General features: G+C 32.6%; 2 protein-coding genes across 2 annotated transcripts; one reads left to right on the top strand and one right to left on the bottom strand.

Moving 5' to 3' along the window:
- Positions 1 to 3,489: 3,489 nt before the first annotated feature.
- LOC132060024 (putative 4-hydroxy-4-methyl-2-oxoglutarate aldolase 2) lies at positions 3,490 to 8,559 on the bottom strand. Its single transcript, XM_059452879.1, has 2 exons — positions 8,407 to 8,559; positions 3,490 to 4,183 (listed from the first exon to the last, which is right to left on the bottom strand). The coding sequence occupies exon 2, from the start codon at positions 4,167 to 4,169 to the stop codon at positions 3,669 to 3,671; it is 501 nt and encodes a 166-aa protein (XP_059308862.1). The 5' UTR covers positions 4,170 to 4,183; positions 8,407 to 8,559; the 3' UTR covers positions 3,490 to 3,668.
- Positions 8,560 to 10,789: 2,230 nt separating this feature from the next.
- Positions 10,790 to 16,294, top strand: LOC132060902 (annexin D5-like). Its single transcript, XM_059453802.1, has 6 exons — positions 10,790 to 10,950; positions 12,329 to 12,474; positions 12,910 to 13,128; positions 14,537 to 14,752; positions 14,836 to 14,925; positions 15,807 to 16,294. Exons 1-6 carry the CDS (start codon positions 10,875 to 10,877, stop codon positions 16,008 to 16,010), a joined length of 951 nt encoding a protein of 316 aa, XP_059309785.1. The 5' UTR covers positions 10,790 to 10,874; the 3' UTR covers positions 16,011 to 16,294.
- The last annotated feature ends 6,121 nt before the right edge of the window (positions 16,295 to 22,415 follow it).

Below are 22,415 nucleotides of genomic sequence, written 5' to 3'. Positions count from 1 at the left end.
GATGGGTCAGCTTAAATGATGGGTGATTTAGAAAATGATTTCGAAGTTATTTTGGGGATAATTTCCGTCAAGACAGTATATTTGAAAACTTTGAGGATGGGAGGGGTATTTTTGACCCAAAAGTTCGGAGATATTTTAAATTTTTTTCCAAAGTAGAGGGGTATTTTTGACCCTTTTCCCTATATATAATAATAGGAGGTAAAATCCATAAGGTTTGCTTAACGTTTTAGGTTTCTAACTTATATTTCACCATTCCAACAATAACAATCAGAAACGACTAACTCTGTTCCTAATTGCACGATTTAAAAAAAGAAAAAGAGTATATTGAGTTCTAAGAATTTCACTCTTTTTAAAATCAAGCTTTCTTGCTCATATTACATTCATAAATCAATTACCTAAATTTACAAATTTATTCAGCAAGTACATTTCATTTGTCAATCCTCAAAACATCACACAAATCAATAAGATATGACCTCCATTTAAGCATAAGAGCAACATATACACAATATAATAGTAGGAATATTAAGTTAGATGAATTACTTAATTGAAGAAAGACGCATAGAATGCGCATCTCGACTAATTCAACAACCGGTTACCTCCCGCCAACATATCTATTGAGTAACTTTGTCAACTAAGGGTTGAACAAATGAAGGAATCACCTGATTAGTGTTTTCTTTCAGCTAAAATTTAAAAGTAAGACTGTCAATCCACTTCATTGATCACTTGGTCGTATCTCAGATGCCCCAATGAACAATTAATTGTAAGTTGTAACTTCTGATATGCAAAGAGAAAAAAGAAAAGCAAAATTAACCAGATAATGTGAGAGCAACAAGAACAAAATGGGCACTCATTTTGTGGTGGGACATAACATGGATGTATGCTATAGGATTTATAGACTATTGATCTAGCAATTGAGACCATATGCTGGCGAAATTCAATGGACCTATGATCTTTTTTGGCTGGATTCTAAAAGTAAGCATTTCCAAGTACAATTTGCAGTCACAGTAAAGATGCAATATATGAAGAAGGACAATGATTTTTAAGGGCAGAGTTCTCTATGTGTATTATTTTGAGCCACCCTAAAGGTATTGTCCCTTTTGGGTAACATGGAAATAGTATATAATGTATTTGTTCTATTTTATATATGATATTATTACTATTAAAGGAGATTTTCTTTGAATAGGATTTTTTTTTTCAAATGTTTTCTAAAATATTATGTGAATTGTGACATTTATTTCCACTAGGGGAAACTGTTTCAATTATGAAAATCTTACTTTTAAATTTTAAAGAATCAAAGTTCGATTTCACACCAAGATTATGTTGGAAGAAATGAATGGGTATTCTAAAAGGAAGTGTCCCTCATGAATTAGGAAGAGCTCACTTTTACATTTTATAAAGAATTGTTCTTCTAGTGGGACTAGTAAAGAGCAAGAAATGAAATTGGGCTTTCTCGCACAAGAAAGTTGGGTCACAAGGCAAAATGGATCGGTTTGCCCCTCTGTGTGCGATATGGAGTCATTTGCACTTTTGCCACTATTTTCGCATCATAATATCCCACAAGTTATGACTTGCGCCCTTAAAAAACAAATGCCCCTCTAGGCGTAAGTTTGATTTTGAAGGACAAATATTAAAGACCGTCCCATTTGAAGGGAAAACCGTGCAATTTCTTCTTACAAATGCGAGGCCTAATTCATGTCACGTTTTTTTGTTTTTGTTTTTGCATCTACTTATTTATTTTATTTTGCCTTATTTTTAAATGGTCAAAAATAGCCAGCAAACATATTAATTATAAAACTAGCCAGTACCCAGTACATATATTATTCTGGTTATTAAAAACCTAAACTAGCCGTTAGTTAGTTGTTAATCCTAAACTAACGTTAGTTAGCCGTTAATCCTATACCTATATATACAAGGAATATACAAGGTATTTTGGAAACTTGCATATGGAATTTTCTAAGTCCTTCCTCTTTCTCCTCTCTTCTAAGCTGAGTTTTGTTTACTGAAATTCGTTGTTGTTTCTAATCCTAGTTTATAACTGGAAGAACACCTGATTATTCTATCCGTTTTGTGGGTAAAATATCTTTAAAGACAATCCTTGAGCTAAATATTCTTAAAGACAATGTCCTTGAGCTTCGTTCAATTCTTCATATAATGTTTTAACATGTTACATTGATCCTTATATTTTGGATCTTGTCACTGTATTTGAGACGAGAAAAGTACAATGCACGAAGCCTAAGTTCTCCTATTAATGCCTCCCAAGAGCCCAAGCTTAGTATATTCTACCTGATTATATTAGGAAAATGAATGAAACGTGTTTCATTAATGGTGGCCTTAATAAAGCATTTGAACTACTTATGCCTGGACTTCGGGCATAAATACCGGAAGTTTTCAGTCATCCAATTTTCCCTAACCAATAACCCAACAACTCTAAGACAAAAATTGTCGGAAACTTAACCTTACCAAGCCAAACATCATAGGTGTATGTCGAAAGTTTGCTTACTTCCAAACTACATGAAGTAATTAGGCTTTGGCAAGCCAAACTTCGTACGTGTGCGTGGAGTTTTTAAAACTCTTGCGCGTGGAAGTTTATTTAAAGCGGCTAAATTTGAAATTTTCTAGAAACTTCGGCTATGCCTTAAATGGGGTTCCTTAGCTATCTATGCACTCCGCTGGGCCTCCAAAATGCTTGCTCTTGAATTTGAAGTAAACATAGTCATATACCAATATGTTGGTGCTTTTGAAGGTGTGGGAAAGTCCACAAGAAAGATTCAATTCTGACTTCGTACAGCCATTCATGTATCACAACAGAGAGCACAAGTCATATTAGTTTTAGTCATCAGTTGCAGCCATTATAATGATCGTAAGTTCATAGAGTTGTTTCTCGAATAAATCATGAGTTTTCTAGGACATTGTATTAAGGATCTCATCGAAAATTTACAACAACTTGCCAAACGAAGGCTAAGAGAAAGAAGAACACAAGTATGACTCGCATGATATCTGCAATTGGATCAAAGAAGCATAGGCCTCAGGCAATTAGTTGAAGAAAAACCTACCCAAATAAAGGGTCGAATTAAGACAGATAGTCAGATACCGATCAGACTAAAGGTATTAAGCATAACAGACCAAGAAATGCATCCGGCATTTCATAGCTTCTGCTACTTTATCAGTCAAAGCAGGAATTTCCCATCTAAGAGACAGTAGAAAGAGTCACATTATGCAACAGCACTATCTAAGGAGGTATATCATAGTTATATATGCAATGGCTAAGTATGATATGGTAATAAGCATCAACCAAGTAACCTAACAACTATGTTGCCCGGACTCTTCGAAAACGTTGCGGTCCAAAAGTAGTGCATTTTTGGAGGATCCAACGAAGGTTTGGCAGCATTTTTGGAGTTTCTAAAGATCTCCCTAAGCTAGCCCCAGTTTGTAAATTAGTATCCAGTGCCAAATTTTCCAAAATATGCAGTTCGATAATCAAAGACCACATTTAAGAGGAAATAGAGAGTAAAATTGCGTAAAACTTGTTCCAACGACGAGTTTGACTTACAACATACAATAGATTAATGGAGCTTACAATTCCCATACGTGCAGAGCAGCAGTTAGACCATAAGCTCCATAAAAGTAAGTTCACAACTCATATGCACTTAATTTGCGACGGGACATTCTCAAACAGATAGCTCCATTTTTGAAATAAGAATGCCATCGGTATCTGCATAAAGCCACTCACCATCGCAGATTCTAGTCCCGGCAATGGTTATCGGAACATGCTTCTCTCCAATACCCTTCTTATTAGCTTTCATCGGATGCGAAGCCAGAGCTCTGACTCCGATATCACAGCCATTGATTTCGTCCACATCCCTTACACAGCCATTTACTACGATCCCAGCCCATCCGTTGTTTTGAGCTTGTACCACGGGGTTGCCACCCAAAATTGCACATCTCAGACTACCACCCCCGTCGACAACAAGAACTCTCCCGTTACCTTTCTCCTCGAGAAACTCACGAACCAAAACGTTGTCTTCGAATACTTTCAGAGTGACAACAGGTCCAGAGAAGACTTGGCGCCTGCCATAGATTTTGAAGATTGGCTGCAGGGCACGTAGTTCACCACTCACAATAAGCTGTGGGTTTGCATCGCAAACTTCAGCAGTGGTGACCAAGGCCATCCTAAGTAAAACAACTACAGGGAATAAAAGATAGATTTTAATTACTTTTAAGAAAAGATACCAGATTCCCCCATTTTTGTGCACCACTTAAATGATCATTTTTCTTAATATATAAACAAGTATGCATGGAACAAATGCTAGAATAAGAGAAAAATGAAAATTCTTAACGCATTTTATGTAATGCTTAGATATTCAAGAAGCTATGCTGCTCGGACTCTTCGAAAATCTCGCTGGGTGCCTGTCGGAACCTCCAAAAGTAGTGCATTTTTGGAGGATCAGATACGGGCCACGGGTGCGGCAACAATTTTGGAGAGCTCCAGCAACATAGTCAAGAGAGAGTCAAATTTCACTTCTTTTAATTGGATAAGATAATTAATTGTGTATGAGAACATATCAATAGAAATCCACTGGTTATGCTCTGTGCAGGATCCTAACTTTAAGAAACATCCAAATAAGAATCAAGCTGAAAAAGTATGTCACCACAACCACCATGTAATTGCAATATGTTAGGTTTCCATTAAATTTATGCCAAACTAGATGCAACGATTCAGACAAAACTCGTCAGATTCAGCTTGTTATTTGGAGGTTGAACCACCAATATTCTCCTAAATATTTTGTGTCTATTAACTTAAAAAGAGGACAAGATTTATTTCTATCATCATCTCTCTGATCTCCATACCGATAACGGGAATGAACACTTAAATTTCCTATGGATTAGTTCCAGAAATGTTAAGGATTTGTGGATATTGTTAATGGGCATGCTAGGTTGCTGAATTGATAAAAGAATCAATGGTGTTACAGGGGTAACTGAAGGGATAATGATAGTGACTCTGCTTTAGAGCATTTTGTGACTTATCTGGAGTCTTTAAGAGACTTAGCTCACAAGTTCTAGTCAGAATAAACCAAAGAAGAAATGAAAGAAGGGAAACTCTGGAACTTGGGAGAAAGGACCACCGGGGCAGGACGACTCAATCTGATAACCTCAGTCCAAATTGAGATAGTAGGACGTCTGCATATACGACATTTATGATATTATCGTTAAATTATTTTCTACAACACATAGGACTACAACGAAAACCCTTAAACTTTTTTTTACAATGAAGAAGAAAAAGATCACAACAAGTCAACAACTAGATACTCAATTACAACTGTCTAGAGAAAACTCAACAATAAACAAGACTGGCAATCACCAGCACTGCATTCTTCGTATGAGAAATGGTTCTCATCCCTACTGGTACTCTCAATCTTATATAGGGTTCCAATGTTTATTGTTATTGGCCAGTCTATTGATTTCACTGGCACAAGCATCATTAAAACTCGATCACTTTTAACACAATCTGGTGCTACAATCTTGTAGGCTTCCAAGGCTTACTTATTTTAAGCCAATTCTTTTTTTTTTTTTTTTTTTGGTAATTAAAATATTGTTTTACCAAGTGTGAAATATGTAGAGCAGAATCAAGTAGAAACTGAATGTTGGACAAAAGATCCTGACTTCAGTTTCCATCCCAACACTATAACAGCATCTCCAACCCAAAAAAAAAAAAAAAAAAACCGGTTACCTATGTATCCTAGCAACTGTTCTTATTTTAAGCCAATTGTTATTATTTCATAAGCATCATAAAATTTGATTTCCCCTAGTAATGACTAATGAGTGCCTTCGACAAGCTATTACATATCTCATAAAATTGTCATTTTACAAATACTATTATTCTTGGGGGTAGAAAAGAGTTCTTAAGAAATAAAATGTAGGAATACACAAGAATCACATCATCAGCAAACGACATAGCTGGAAACTAGCCCTTGTTTGTCTTTCAATCACTAGAGAGACAAACGGGAATCAGTAGAATCTTGAGGCTTCTATTCTAGGTGGCTTTTGAAGTGGGTTTTGTGGGGTACAGGTGGGAGAAGGGATTCTGGAAACCAAAGAAAAATGAGAATGACTTTCATCATTAATGATCCCCTCACCTGAAGTCGGCCTAATTGAGCCCTAGATCATGAGCTTACTGACTCAAATCTCTCATGAGGTCTTGTTGACATGCCATACCAAATGAAAAAGAAGTCACAGGAGTAAGTCAAGAGTTAGAATTCCCCGACTCCGTTTCTATTTATTAACCTTCTTTCTACTTCAAAATCAACTTTCTTAGCTGATCAATTGATCCTTGCCCATCTTTGGACCCATGCGATCTCGTTACAACGATCTTTTTTAACAAAATGGAAGTAGAGAGGACGAATATTAACAAGGGCGAAATAAAAACTAAAAGCACCAAATCAAGCATATTTTTAATCCTCATCTCATATATGGTTAGATAAAGATTGCTAATTTGTTAAACTAAGGGGGAAAGATGATTGAATCCCTTTATAGGACAAACAATCCTGGTAGGTGAAATAAACACATCTAAAAGACAATCAAACATCTTTATGGAAATTCCAAAATATCTTGATCAACCTCATAAATAAGGACCAAAATCGTCAATTTACTCACAACAAGGGAAAATTATTCAAGAAACTTAGCACAATCAGCTAAAGAGGCAAAGAAAGAAAGAAACTTTAACCTGTGGGGACAGATGATGGAATCCGTTTATAGATTAAAGGGATTCAATCATCTGTCCCCACAGGTTAAAGTTTCTTTCTTTCTTTGCCTCTTTAGCTGATTGTGCTCTGAAAGAAAATCAAACATATTTATGGAAGTTCCAACATCCCCTCTTCACCAAATCTAGTAAATTCTTGATCAATCTCACAAATAATCACCAAAATCATCAATTTATTCACAACAAGGAAAATTTTCAAGAACCTTAACAATCATCTAAAATGGCAGAGAAAGCAACAAACTTTAAACTACATATAATCCTGGTAGGTGACTTAAATTAAACATATCTAAAAGAGAAGAACACATATTTATCTCAATTCCAACAACCCCGCTTCATCAAATCAAATAAGTTCTTGATCAATCTCATAAATAAGCACCAAAATCATCAATTTACAGTTCTTGATCAATTTCATAAATAAGCACCAAAATCATCAATTTCTTCACAGCAAGTGAAAACTTTCAAGAAACTAAGCAAGTGGCTATAAAAGTATAACAAACTTAGCTACAAATTAATCTTGGTAGGTGACTTAATATAAAATATACATCTCTAAAAGAAAATCATTATATATTTATGGCAATTCTAACAACCCCACTTCATCAAATCAAGAATCTTGATCAATCTCATAAATAAGCACCAAAATCATCAATTTACTCACAACAACTAAAAAATTTCAAGAAACTAAGCTAGCGGCTATAAAAGTAACAAACTTTAGCTACTACAAATTAATCCTGGCAGGTGACGTAAATTAAACATATCTAAAAAGAAAATCAAACATATTAATGAGAGTTCCAACAACCCCACTTCACCAAATCAAGTAAACTCTTGATCAATCTCATAAATAAGCACCAAAATCATCAAAGTGAAATATTTCAAGAAACTTAGCACAATCAGATAAAGTGGCAACGAAAAGTAACAAACTTTAAACATATTAATGAGATTTTCAACAACCCCACTTCACCAAATCAAGTAAACTCTTGATCAATCTCATAAATAAGCACCAAAATCATTAAAGTGAAATATTTCAAGAAACTTAGCACAATCAGATAAAGTGGCAACGAAAAGTAACAAACTTTAAACATATTAATGAGTTTTCCAACAACCCCACTTCACCAAATCAAGTAAACTCTTGATCAATCTCATAACTAAGCATCAAAATCATCAAAGTGAAATATTTCAAGAAACTTGGCATAATCAGGTAAAGTGGCAAAGAAAAGTAACAAACTTTAAACATATTAATGAGATTTCCAACAACCCCACTTCACCAAATCAAGTAAACTCTTGATCAATCTCATAAATAAACACCAAAATCATTAAAGTGAAATATTTCAAGAAACTTAGCACAATTAGATAAAGTGGCAACGAAAAGTAACAAACTTTAAACATATTAATGAGATTTCCAACAACCCCACTTCACCAAATCAAGTAAACTCTTGATCAATCTCATAAATAAGCACCAACATCATAAATCTACTCACACCACTTCACCAAATCAAGTAAATTCTTGATCAACCTCATAAATAAGCACCCAAATCATAAATCTACTCACAATCAAGTGAAAATTTTCACGAAAATAAACAAGTGGCTATAAACCTAACAAACTTTAAACTACAAATTAAACTTGGGATATTTGATTTGTACGAGGATGTTACCTCGATGGAGATGGTGTTAGATGTGTGCTGACTTGTATGAAGCTGAGAGAGGAAGAGGAAGAGATCTGGATCAGTAGATCTTCGTAACTGTATTTTACAGTAACTATTTTTTCCTCTAAAATAGCAAGTGCAACCCCACGTGCCTTGCTTAAAAGAATCTGACTTTTTGACTATACAACATAGGCAAAGGTCAAACTTAGGATGTCTGTCTCAGCTTTAGGACAATCTTTTCATTTCTTTAGTATAACTTTAGTTTAAATTTTTTGAATTTTCTGACTATCAAATTTACCTTACACATCAAGTTAAGAGTAAAGGTAAAAATTTAAGCATGGTAAATTAGTTTGATTAAGCACGCGATGTGGTAAATTTTTATAACTTGTGTAAACTTGAAATTTTGGAATAAAAATAGAAGATCTTTACAAATACTATGAAATAAAATAGTTTTGTGAATTTATCGTTTTAAAGTTTACATGGTAATTTCAGATAAGCAGCTAAGGTGGTATTTATGTACTCCAACAACTTTCTTAGTATATGGGTTCGCGGAATTTAATCACCAACTTAGTTAATTTCAAAAAAAAAAAAAAGGTCTTCTTTCTCTAATAATAAGGTAGCTTACACCTATACTAGGGCGTTGCTGGTTAAGTACCTTAGCAATATAAAAGAACAAAACCCTAAAATATGTTTATATACTTAACAATATATTAAACAACCAATATTTTAGTTAAATTTATATATAAACCGCTATAAAACTACAATACGAAATAGGGGTAACTACTTATCTGCATTCGGCGTATATACTAAATTAAATAATTTTATGTAATTGTATCGTATGATTAAGGGATAAAATGTCTAAATATACATTCAGTTGGTGTACTAAACATGGAACACAAAAATTTTACCATGTTAAGGGTGGAGAGAGGGAATTTTTGACCAAAATAATACATTATTTAAAACAATTAACAAGAATAATACAATACTTTTGAAATTTATAGAAATAGAATAAACGTAGTTGTGATTAACCTTTTATTAAATATTTTAACGGAAAAAAGTTAGGACAGACGGAATAACGAAAATGTAAAACGTAATTGTGAGAAATGTTTACAAGTATTTCGTTACAACTCTCTGACTCTATTAATTACTCTCTGCTAAAGTACAATTTGTGGGTCCAAGATAATTTTCATTTCTCTCACACCTTTTTTCTATGCTTATTTTCTTACCTTTTCCTTACAAAAGTGAGAAATCTCCTGTACTACAACGTATATTATAGTTTCTACACAATTTCCTAAGATAAAAGATAAAATTGAAGACCATTCAATTTAAATAAACATAAGTAGAATTTATTCCGCTGTGAAATTTGATTGATCTAAGCTGCTCTTTTTATGACTTTTTGTTCCTTGTGGCTGAAGTGCATTATTGTCCTTACATATTTCGAAAAAGTATGCAAAGATATTTGTTTATCATAATATAATTACAATGCAATTTTAAATATCATCTTTGATTGTAAAAGTATTATTAATTATAAAGAGATAGATATTTCAAAAAATGAAAATAAAATTTAATTAAATAAATTTTAGTGACACAAGTATAAATGTGTATTAAATAAACCTTTTTTTCCTAAGTAAATAAGAATTAATGTGTGGTTAGGAAAAGGAAAACGAGTGAGGGACTTCTATGGAACTTAAATCTCCACTTTAATTGTGGAAATTTCTTTCGCTGTGTATCATTTTTGGTGTAGTTTGTTAGAAAGAAATTAAAGAGAGAGGGAAATAGGAGAAAAAGGTAAGAAAAGAAAGCACAGAAAAAAGGAGTGAGAGAAATGAAAATCACTTGGACCCACAAGCTTTACTATATGGGCGAAAGTAATTAATAGAATCGAGAAGTAGAATCGATCCAATAATGAAATACTTGTAAAAAGTTACTTACAATTACGTTTTATGTTTTTGTTATTCCGTCCGCCCTAACTTTTTCTGTTCAATTTTTTTAATAAAATATTACCTAAAACGCTACTCACAACTACCTTTATTCTATTTCTGTAAATTTTAAAAATATTGTATTATTCTTGTTAATTGTTTGAAATAATGTATTATTTAGGTCAAAAATTCGGAGAGAGGAGAGTAAAATTTTCCAAGGCACATCTTTTCTTTTCCTCTCATTTTTTTTTTCTTTTTCAGAAGAGCCACAAAACTACGTGTAAACTTTGCATGGGTGAGAGTGAAACGCGTTTATAGTTTTACCATTCATGCATGCACAATTAATTCCATGCAAATTAAGTTTCCAATTATTCTAATTAATCTCTTAATTACTTCCGTTAATTGTAGGTCTCCATTAATCTACTGATCAAGGTTTCTCTCTCTCTCTCTCTCTCTCTCTCTCTCTCTCTCTCTCTCTCTCTCTCCCCTTTACAATTCCTTAAAGGAGAGAGAGAAAGGAAGAGAAACAATTAGCTGGGGATTAACTAACAGATAATTATGTCTACCCTGATTATACCTCCTGTTTTAACTTCGCCCCGTGATGATGCCGCCCAACTTTATAGAGCTTTCAAGGGTAATTTAATTTCACCTTATATAATTCTTTCTTGATTAGTAGCATGTTTGGCTAAGCTTCTCCGAAGCTATTAGAATTTATTTTTCTAATAAAAATGGTTATTTTATGAGGAATAGGATTGAGTTGTTGGGTCAAGCTATTAGAAAAAAAAAAGAAAAAAAAAAGGTATTTCTTAGTAGTAGTTGAATCTGTGTTTTCGAAGTTGAAAAAAGGTAGGAGTAAGTTTTACCCTAAAGAAGTTTTTTGAACTTTGACCAAACACAAATTGATGTTTTTATATGAGATAATGGTCAAAAGCACACCTGAAGTATCACTTTTTTGCGAGTCACTTACCTGAATTACCAAGTGGTTGTGTTTTCTACCTAAACTATCACCAACTATTTATCAAAACACCTCAAAATTAATGAGTCAATTGCCATGTGGACGAAATTTTATGGGCAAATTAAGTTGCACGCGTCTTTTGGTGATTGTATCAAACACTTGGTCTAGTCAGCTTCGAGACATGTTTTGATAAATAGTTGGTGATAGTTCAGGTAGGAAATGCAAACAACTGATAGTTCAGATAGGAAACTCACAAAAAATGATACTTCATATATGTTTTTGACCATTATCTCTTTTAATATTGATAAACGTGTTTTTAATTAGCCAAACACAAACTATACTTTCCACGAACACTTTTCCGGGAGGCATTTCTGCACATATCCAGATTTTAATACTACAATATATAATCAAGATAACAACACAAAATGATCCATTTTATTACTATCACCGTATTACAATGTCTCATATAATATTCTTTTACAACCTCTTTAGACGTTTTATTTGGGGTTTCCCATGTTAGGAAGTTTACTGCAGAAACTGGTAGGATGTATAAGAATAACACTGAATAGGGTGTATTAGTAATTAATGCTAGATTAGTTATGTAGACATTATTTTTTATCGATTGTTTGGTTTGTTTTAATAACATGCATTGCATACTAAATAACACTGAATAGGGTGTATTAGTAATTAATGGTGAGATTAGTTATGTAGACATGATTTTTTATCGATTGTTTGGTTTGTTGTAATAACATGCATTGCATACTAAATTGTACTGAATAAGGTGTACTAGAACCATGACAATGTATAAGAATAGTACTGAATAGGGTGTTTTACATAGGTTGAACTACCAAACGAGGGATTAAATAATACCAAAGCTAATATACCAATATTATTTTCACTAATACTTCCTACCAAACGACCCCTAAGTTTCATATGCGTGGATAGAATTTCAAAAAATCAGAAAAAAGTGAAACTCCAGAAGGTTATACTCATTAGCTGATATTTGCATTGACAATTCATAACGTTTAATAATTATTACTACTTGCTTTTGTACCAGGATTTGGATGTGATACTGCAGCAGTCATTAACATTCTTGCTCATCGTGATGCAAGTCAACGTGCTCTCATTATGCAGGAATACAGAGTTATGTTTTCCGAAGAGCTTAATAATCGCTTATCCAGAGAGCTTAGTGGTGACAACAAGGTAATTTAACTTATACGGATAATGTAAAGGAAATTTTTTACTGACATATCACTTAAAAGATAACTGCAAGTAATCGTCCATAATAAGACGGATTACTAACCTCGAAAAATGGCGGATTACCTGCAACAAGTTAAAATACATAGATAGTGTAAAGGGGTAATTACATTTTTGGACTGCTCAAAAGAATAATAGCCGGCAAATGTATAGGTTTTGTATATTAAGCATAAATATACATGTAATGTACACACACAATATACATATAATATACACAATCAGTGTATAGGTTTTGTAGATTTTGGCTAGTGTCCGTAATTAAATTCGGCCCAATGGGCTAAAAATGAAAAAATCGTGTAAAACTTCTAATTTACAGTAACATTTCTCTGTCAAGTTGTCTTGTGTTTTGATTTACTGTATTATTTGGATTAATGAGTTCAGAAAGCGTTCTTGCTATGGATGCATGATCCAGCAGTAAGGGATGCCACTATAGTCAGGCAGGCGTTGAGTGGCGTTGTTGTTGATCTCAGAGCTGCTACTGAAGTGATATGTTCTCGGACTCCTTCACAAATACAATATTTCAAACAAATCTATTATACCATGAACAGTGTCTACCTTGAGCACGATATTGAGTCGCGGGCATCTGATGATCACAAAAAGGTATCTTTCCTCTGCAATTGCTTATGCACAGATAATTGTCGCTCCAAGTTCTTCTTCGTTCTGGCTTGTTGATCGAAAAGTTGAAAACTATGTCTGCATACAACTTTGGAGTTGATGAATAAAAGAGAAAATCAATGAGGAAGTTTTGATTTTCTATTCTACAATTACAAGTCTTTGATTTCTGAAACATGTATATGATTCTATATGAGCAATAAAAGTTCTTGAGTGTGCACTATCCTAGAGATTAGGGTATGCAAAGTGACTCATGTAATTATGTCATATGCTCTTCAGTAATTGTTGAAGCCAGGAATTTCAATAAGCAGATATAAAAATGCGGAATGACACGCCTGAGTTTCAAACTTGCAACTTAAAGCATTTTTGAGCCACCTTTTATTACTATTCTCGAAGCTTTACTTATGTAAATGGGATTTAACAACTTTTGTACGTAAGGAAAATTTCTTTTTACCCTATTTGCACAGTATAACTTTCCAAGAAAGGGATTCAACTGAACCTTTTCGGACCATATAGCTCCACCCCTATGGCCTTTAGTTTTGGTGTCAATTGGAAACTTAAGTCCATGTGAAGGCTGCTGAATTTTGTTTGAAGTAGAAACTGTTTTCAATAATTTGCTTTGATGATGAGTAGGCTTGTTGTGCTTTGGACCTGCTTTTTACATTTCTCTAATGGGACTCATCTTATATCTTCTTAGAGGCCAACACCATCTTATGCATTTAGGAGATAATATATCAATAGTCACTTTCTACCGAAGCAAAGTTATGACAAGTTATATCCTTGAAGGTAACAATATGGTTATGTCAGCACAGTTTGATCTTATTTCATGGTGATATTGTTTCAAGATGTTCAAATTCTGAGTAAAACCTCACGTTCCAGATAGTTTTATGGATCTTCATGGCCACTTGATGTTCTTTCCTTCACCTCTTATTGCTCTGACATATTCAAGATGCCTGTGTGATCTTATTATCTGATCTTAAGGCTGACAAATTCCTACTCCCATCTTTTGAATATGTGAATGCAATTCTGTTTACTGTAATAGTGTATAAAGTTCAATTACTTTAATGTGATTGAAAATAGTTCTGTAAATTTACCGTTATAATGGATAAGGTTCAGTAACCATAAGTAAGATTTATTTAATTGAATTGTGTGGAACTGAGGGGTTAGTTCTATGAATAGTCTACCACTTGTTCATTTACATCTATAATTAGGAAGTAGAAATGTTACCAATTCTTCTAAGTAGATTGATTTGTCTAACACAGCATCCAATTTCTGAAATCTGTATATTGTCTGTGTACAGAAGTTGAATTTTTTGAACAAAGTGATCCATCCATATTGCTGAGATTTTTTTAAAAGAAGATATTGATGTATCGGTGTTTTTCGATTTATATTACAGTTGCTTCTATCATATGTACGTACAGTACGCTATGAAGGACCAGAAGTTGACAGTGTTTTAGCCGAACGTGATGCTAAAGCTCTATATAAAGCAGGGGAAAAGCGATGGGGAACCGATGAGAAGACATTCATACGTATCTTTTGTGAAAGCAGCAGTGCACATTTGGCTGCTGTTAGTTATGCTTACAAAAACAAGTACAAGAACAAATTGAAAAACGTAAGTTTACTTACTTTAATGTCTAATCAGCTTAATTAACCTTTTTAATGCTAGTTTTAATGGATAAATACCTCATATTACAGGCAGTAAAAAGTGAAACTTCAGGGCTCTTTAGATTTGGCCTCTTGACTATCTTGAGATGTGCTAAGAATCCAGCAAGTTTCTTCGCGAAGGTATTGTTTACATACTCTGAAGTTCTCTGTCATAAATATTAACGGATAACTGTGTAAAAATGGTAACTAGCACGTATAACGTGCACATTAAATTACATAGTATAGAAAATCTTTGCACTATCAATATCACTTAAATCCTTCTTGAATATTAATGTTGGGTAACGCCAACATTCTGCCTATGGTGAAGCCCAGGTGATGGGCCAGAGATGGCCCTGGAGTGTCATGGTAGAACATAGCGCTTGCTTGATGAGCTTGATTAAGAAATAAAGTTGCGCACTTGATATCTGCTATAGTTTGTTGGGTAATAAGAATATCCTGCCTAAGTGATGGCCTGAGTTATAGATGGTCGAATATGGTGCTTGCTTGATGGGCTTAGTTAAGAAATGAAGTTTTGTCCTACCTATTAACTAGTACTCCCTCCGTTTCAATTTATGTGAACCTATTTGACTGGGCAAGACATTTACGAAAGACTGAAGACTTCTGAAATTTGTGGTTCAAAATAAGTCTTGGATATTTGTATGGCCGTAAATCATTGCATGAAGTGAATTTGTTTCCAAATTAGGAAAAAGGTCATTCATTTTGGCACGGACAAAAAAGAAAATAGGTTCACATAAATTGAAACGGATGGAGTATAACTTTTGCATGATAATAAGCACTTCTGCCCTTAATCTTAGCAATAATGTTATCCTCGAAATTTCATTTTCGTTTGTAGATTATTAATTGTGTACCTCATTTAAAAGCATGCTTCTTTCCATTGCTGTATTAATAATCTCTTCTCCAACTCTATATTGTGTTAAACCTAGTAAAACAATTCTTCACTTTAATCTTGTATACATTCATTCACAGTATTTTTTTTAATTTTTTTTTTTTTTTGCATTCAGCAATTGCATAAGGCTATGAAGGGCTTGGGAACGAACGATGCAGCTCTTATTAGAATAATAGTAACACGAGCTGAGATTGATATGCAGTATATAAAAGCAGAGTACCGAAAGAAATATAAGAAGTGTCTGAATGATGCTGTTTATTCAGAGACTTCTGGCAATTATCGGACCTTCCTTCTATCTATTTTGGGGCCAAATTACTAGCGCGCTAAGATGTCATCGCTGAAAACGAGTGTATTATACTGTGTAATTGATGCCTTTGTGGAGTTCATGTTACAAATCCATGCCTAAAGTTGGGAAGTGATATTTGCAATTCTTGGTAAGCCATAGGCCTATAAGCAGCTACGCATTTTCCCTTTATGTCTAATTCTTTTGAACTTCATTCTGAATACATCTGTGTATGTTGTCTCTGTTGTAATTATGCATAGGTTTTCTGTTTTTTCGCCAGTGCAAACGTTTTCTCCTTTTTAAAGGTGCTTTCGTTATAATGATGTGTTTGTTAAAGTTGATTTGATATGATGTAAGTTTTTGTAGCTGGTAGTAAGTACCCCTTCGTCCTTAATCAGAGTATCGGTTCGAGCTCTGTAAATGAAGTTGTATCTGATAGGGAATGCTTTACCCTCAAATAGGACTTTCTGGCCCAAATGTGAATTAATTGGGTCCTTAAACGGATGCCAGAATTGGGTGGGAAATCCAAAAAAGGGATCTTTCAAGTAGCCGGATTCATTACAGTCAAACCTCTTTGTAGTGGCAGCGTTTATCCGGAAATTTCATAGCTGCTATAGTGAGGTGTTGTTATACATGCATATTGACATTCGATATTTACTTTTCATTTAGCTGTTATAAATAAAAATACGCAAACAATTAACTTTTTGTACTTTTTATGTTATAAACGAAAACAATATACTAGTAAATTTAAAATCTCAATTGATATTCATATCTCATTGATTATAATTGAAAAGACTAATAAATTACTACTAAATTCATAACTAGTTGTACCGCACAAAGAATTAAAATCTATGGAAAATATGCATTTAAAATTAATTAAGAATTTAAATATTTCAAGTTTGACGTAAGAACTCTACAATTGTAGGTTGTTTCGTAAATCCTTGTCTCTTAGTGATAATATAACGCTTGAATTGAAGAAGAATTTTGTCCAAATTTTCAGCAAAAGGGAATTCAATAGCTTTCCTCGAAGGTCGCTTCAAGAACTAGCAAATTTACTCTTCTATCTCACCCAAGTAGCGGTAGGTTGAGGCTCTTCATCAACACTTTCGTTGTCACCTTCTGCATCCAATGTCTCTTCTTCTTCCACTCCAATCACTTGTGCAATAATCTCTTCACCAGTGTAAGTTTCACGGGCCGGAAGTATTGCGTCAAACTCCATATAAGTGGTAGTATCCATTCTTGATTGGTGTTATGAGATGGGATTTGGGCTATAAGTGATGGCACACTACCAACATCCTCAACATGTTCTAAATTTTCACTATTAACATTGGGGTTGACATCTGTAGGTAGACTGCCAATTTGAAATTTTTTGCTTCAGTTGTTCATGTGTGATTTTTGGATTCTCTCTTTGTATTGACACAATGCTTTCTTTGTTTCTAGAGAAGTAGCTTGACTTTTAGATCACATATTCCGTGATTAAAGGATATGTGATGAACAATGTTATTTTTGACTAGAAATATAATTGTATTTATAGTTACAAAATTCAGAATTAATTCAAATTATAAAAGGAAGATAGCAAAATTAAAGTTCTGCAAATATTCAGAGATATTGTGATACAAATTGAGTTAATTAAACCGATACTATATTAAATTGTAAGATTTAGTTGTTTGCATATATTAAAAGGAAAAAAATATTTATTTCTCATAATAATCAGATTTGGTCTTGGAAAATTCTAAACTTAAAATAGGCTAATTACAACTAACAAAATCAAGGAAGTAAGTATCAAATATATACAAAATTGGTAGATAGAAAATAGGTGATTTTGAAAATATTCAAGACTAAACCAGATTTATGAGAAATATATTTGTTTCCTTTTAGATATTTGTACTTGAAATTTACCATGTGCATGATATTAATGATGATCACCAGAAATATTTTAATGTTTATTTTTATACATAATATATGTCTTACAAAATATTATTACACAATATTTGAGTATGTCTGTTATAGAGAGGTAATTTTACAAAAAGTGTACCGCTATAATGAATGTCATTACTGTTATAGGTATAATGTTGTTATACAAAAGTAAAATATAACACGAAAAATCGGTTCCGGAGAAAATCAAGCCGTTATAGTGAAATGACGTCCGTTATAGTGAAATGATGTTATAACGAATGACAATTATAGAGAGGTTTGACTGTATACATAAATCATAAAGGGCGCAGCCTGGCACAAAGCATCTGCGTTAGGCCGGTCGTAGGGCTACACCCCCAAGGGGTGTATCAGATACAACCTACCCTAATGCAAACATTAGTGGTTGCTTCCACTAGAGGCAGATCTAGCATTTGAAGGTAGCGGGTGCCATAATTTTCTTCAATGTATATCTTGTTAGGAACGTGTATTTAGGTGGGGTCCTTCTCTTTTTAGTTTATTCGGTTCAACTTAATAGGCTTTTTTTAATTTGCAAATATGAAATTACATCTCAAAAATCAAGAAACGAACATAATTAGCATTTTAAACAAGGAATCACACCCATTAACAATAAAAGTAAAATTAACATTTTCATCAAGGGACTTGCATCTCTTATGTATATTAAAAAACGAATTTGCACAAGTAAAATAACATCTTCAATAAGGGAATTACACCAATCAAAATAAGAAGAAAAATAATAGAAAAACTCTTCAATAGGTAAGTAAATGTAGAATTAGATAAACTAAAAGTTCTCAAAAATAAATCATAAATATCAAGTTTTTTCTAAGCAGTGCTTACGAAATTTCCATCACAATTTAACTAGTAAAGTAATTTAAATTGAATTTAACAATTATAGAATAGCATAAATTTTTATAATACACTCCCTCCGTCCATTTTTATTTGTCCATTATACTAAAAATATATGCCCACTTTTACTTGTAAGTTATATAGTTTGAAAAAACAAGACATAATTTACCATTTTATATTTATTTTACCCTTATTATTAAGTACTCCAATTCATTTCTCATTTTTTTTTTTGTTATTTATTAAGATTGTCCTAAATCAAATATAGACAAGTAAACATGGACGGAGGAGTAATAAACAAAAGAAATTATAAAAAAAAAAGTTGAATTTTGATCTCAATCCAAAATTCCATTGAGACCTAAGTTTTTCGATTTAAATACTCACAGATTTGGGATTAAAAGAAATGGTTAATTTAAGGGATTTTGAAGTCTCTATTTGTGTGTTCTCGCTAGAGATCACAGACAAAATAATAGAAAAGAGGAAAGACAATATAAATAATAAAAAGATAAATAGAAAATTGGGAGAGCTGAAAAGGGAATTACTAGAACAAAGGAAGTAAAAAAGCACGAAGAAAAACGAGAGTCAAAAAATGTTCAAGATAGATTCAAATCTTGTATTTACCAAATGCAGGACTTTTGTCTAATTTAAGACCTGGGGTGGCGGGATCAAATATTTAACCTAATTTAAGCAAATTACAACATAAGTATATAAAAAAATTATTAATCTAGGAGGTACCATGCCACCCCCACCCTTTAGGGTGAATCCGCCCCTGACTTCCACGGCTCAAACATGTGACCTATAGGTCACAGAAAACAACTTTACCATTGCTCAAAGGCTCCCTTCATTATACACATAAATCATACATATATTATATTTTTGTTGGTTATTTTTAAGATGGGCGACTATTTAGGTTCGTTCTTAAAATTAACAATTCAATCTTTCAGAACTCATTTACATCTCCACAAATAGTACCACGTGAATTGGGTTAGCCCAGTGGCTCAGAGACGAGGCATTTCTGGTTCAAGATAATTCAAACTTGATCCAAAAATCCCATTTACAGGTCCATAATGAAACTATCTATCAGTCCAAGGGAGATAAGCTAGAAATGAAAGTATTTGGGACAAATGAGATATGGGCACAGTTCAATGATGAAAGTGATACTTCAACTAAAAGAAACTGAAATGATGATAAAATGACAAAAGAACAACCAAAAGAAACTGTAAATTAATTCAACAATGCAAAAACAATAAAAAATGAGACTTGTCTAGTTGAGAACTTCAAATAATAGGAATTGATGCTATAACTGAACATGGTTTGTCTAGATAGAATTATTTCCACCACATTCTTCAGCTTTTTATGAGCCATTGGTTAAAAAAATAAAATTAGTGGATTCATTGTTCTGCCTGCTTCCTCCACTTGGCTAATCAAAATATCGAAATAATAGGAGTTAAAAACTTATTTTGGGTTTCATTCGGCATCTGGTATAATTATTTTGGTCCGACTAATTCGGATTCATACAGAAAGTTTCATTTTAGAAGGTAAATGCTCATTATCAATGACGAACTCTAGATATTTAGTTAAATTTTGGGATAAGGCACTATTAACCCCCCCCCCCCTCTATTCTAGAACTATACCACTAGTTAAATTAAAAGACACACCTTATCTTTTCACAAGTGTATTTACTCCCCTAAACTTATTTAAAACGGAATAATCGCCTCACTTTTATTTAAAAGAATAATTTTTTTGTTGAAATGTAGCGTGGCAAGAAGAGTGTGTTTCACTTACTTTTCAAATTAGAGAGTGAGAAACATAAAAAACGGAAAATATAATTTTTTCTTAAAAAATCAGATTTTCTTAAAATATGAAAATAAATCAAGTTTTCCAAATTTAGTTTTAAAAAACGGGTTTTCCACATTTTTAAAAAATAATTAATTTTTCCAAAATTTTATAAGAATTCAGTTTTTTCACATTTTGACAAGAAAAATACTTTTTCCGGATTTTATTTGAAAAATAAAAGTGTCCTAAGAAAATGAAATCATGAAAATCAAGATTTTTTAAGACATTTTAAAAAAATATTTTTCCATATTTTAAAAAAATTCATGTTTTCAGTTTTGTTTTAAAAAAAAAAAAACAACAAACAAATTTAAAAAAAAATCAATTTTTCATTTTTTTAGAGGGTTTTAAAAATCATTTTTTTTAAAGAAAATTTAGTTTTTTAATCCATGTTTTCAGTTTTTTTTTTTTTTTTTTTAAATGGGTTTTTAAAAAAAATTGTCAATTTTTGTTAAAAAAAAGGGGTTTAAAAATCATTTTTAAAAAAAAATTCAGCTTTTTATTTTTTTTAAAAAAAATTGACACGTAAGCTGAAAAAAAAATTCTAAAACAAATAAATACACATGTGGCAAGGAGAGTGTATGTCACTAAAAATCCCATATGAGAATGTCGTGAATGTCAATTAGCAGGGGGTAATTATTCCGAAAATAAATAAGTTTAGGGGGTATAGGATCTAAAATAAATAAAGAGGCGTATCGTACAGAAGAACTTGAATAGTTCGGGGTCTACGTAATAATTAGGCTTTATCCCTTAAATATATTGAAGTGTACTTGCCACTCCACCAAACTTTTGATAGAAACAACTCTCTATTCTAGTTTGTTTGACTTGATTTTAGCACTAGTTTTAAATTAGAAAAAGGAAAAAAGATCCAGACTTATTCTTGTACTTTGAACAAAAGTGTAATTTTACTCTTCATTAGAAGTTTAGTTCATTCATATTCTTATTGTTTGGCTTTTTGCTTGAAATTATTGCCCTTGGTCATTAACAAATCAACATTATGTCTAGGGGAAACGTCCAAATTTATCCTTGTGATTTCGAAAGATTTAATTTTATCCATGTGATTTTCGACAAATCTAACTTTGCCCACCAACAAAATGAATTACATAAAGAATCCACTCATCGCTTCAACCACGCCACCACTGGCCGTCCCACTATCAACCACAGTACCCAATTTTTTTTTTATTATTATTTTTTTTTTGGTAATAGTACCCAATTTCATTTTCCCTCAAACAATTAATTTCCTTCATAATCCTCTACTCCATTTCCACCACCTCTAATAAGCCGTTAATGAATAATTAGAGATTAATTAATCTATAATGAGGAAAAGGTCCAAATTTTGTCGTTGCGGTTAAAAGCTTTGTTCAACCTTGTCTGCATTGTAGTGATTGAAGGCTATTTTGAGCAAAAACGACAAGAACATAGATGAATCAAACTTCTCAAATGACAAAATTAGACTTTTTTTTTGCAAATATAAAGGCAAAATTCAATCTTTTCCCTTAAAAAAAATGACCTCAATATATTTATTTCTCCCTCCTTATCTTCCTTCAATTTGGAATTTCATTATTTGAGTTTTATTTGTCTTTTTTTCTATAAACAATCTTTTATACGTGATTTCACTTTAATAGAAAAAATATTTCTTCAAATTGTTGCTAGAAATAGTGCTTAAGTTTCTTTGATAAAAAATAAATTGAAAAACTGCCATATCCCCAGTTAGAGTCACTTGTTTGTTAACGTACTGCTTAGACAAGATAAGATTCTTGAAAAGATTTTTACAGCTAACATTATATAAATAAACTAAGATTCTAAAATAATGGAATATATGTGAATGGCAGA

Source organism: Lycium ferocissimum, chromosome 6 (genome assembly GCF_029784015.1).
Source record: "Lycium ferocissimum isolate CSIRO_LF1 chromosome 6, AGI_CSIRO_Lferr_CH_V1, whole genome shotgun sequence".
In the NCBI taxonomy this organism is placed as follows: Eukaryota; Viridiplantae; Streptophyta; class Magnoliopsida; order Solanales; family Solanaceae; genus Lycium; species Lycium ferocissimum.
Note: the sequence above shows the minus strand (reverse complement) of the source record. Positions and strands in the feature narration are given on the sequence as shown.

Coding starts and splice junctions, on each gene's coding strand:
- LOC132060024 (XM_059452879.1), bottom strand. CDS start 4,169: ATGGCCTTGGTCACCACTGCTGAAGTTTGCGATGCAAACCCACAGCTT.
- LOC132060902 (XM_059453802.1), top strand. CDS start 10,875: ATGTCTACCCTGATTATACCTCCTGTTTTAACTTCGCCCCGTGATGAT. Junction 12,475..12,909: donor AGCTTAGTGGTGACAACAAG/GTAATTTAACTT, acceptor TAATGAGTTCAG/AAAGCGTTCTTGCTATGGAT. Junction 13,129..14,536: donor CATCTGATGATCACAAAAAG/GTATCTTTCCTC, acceptor TTTATATTACAG/TTGCTTCTATCATATGTACG.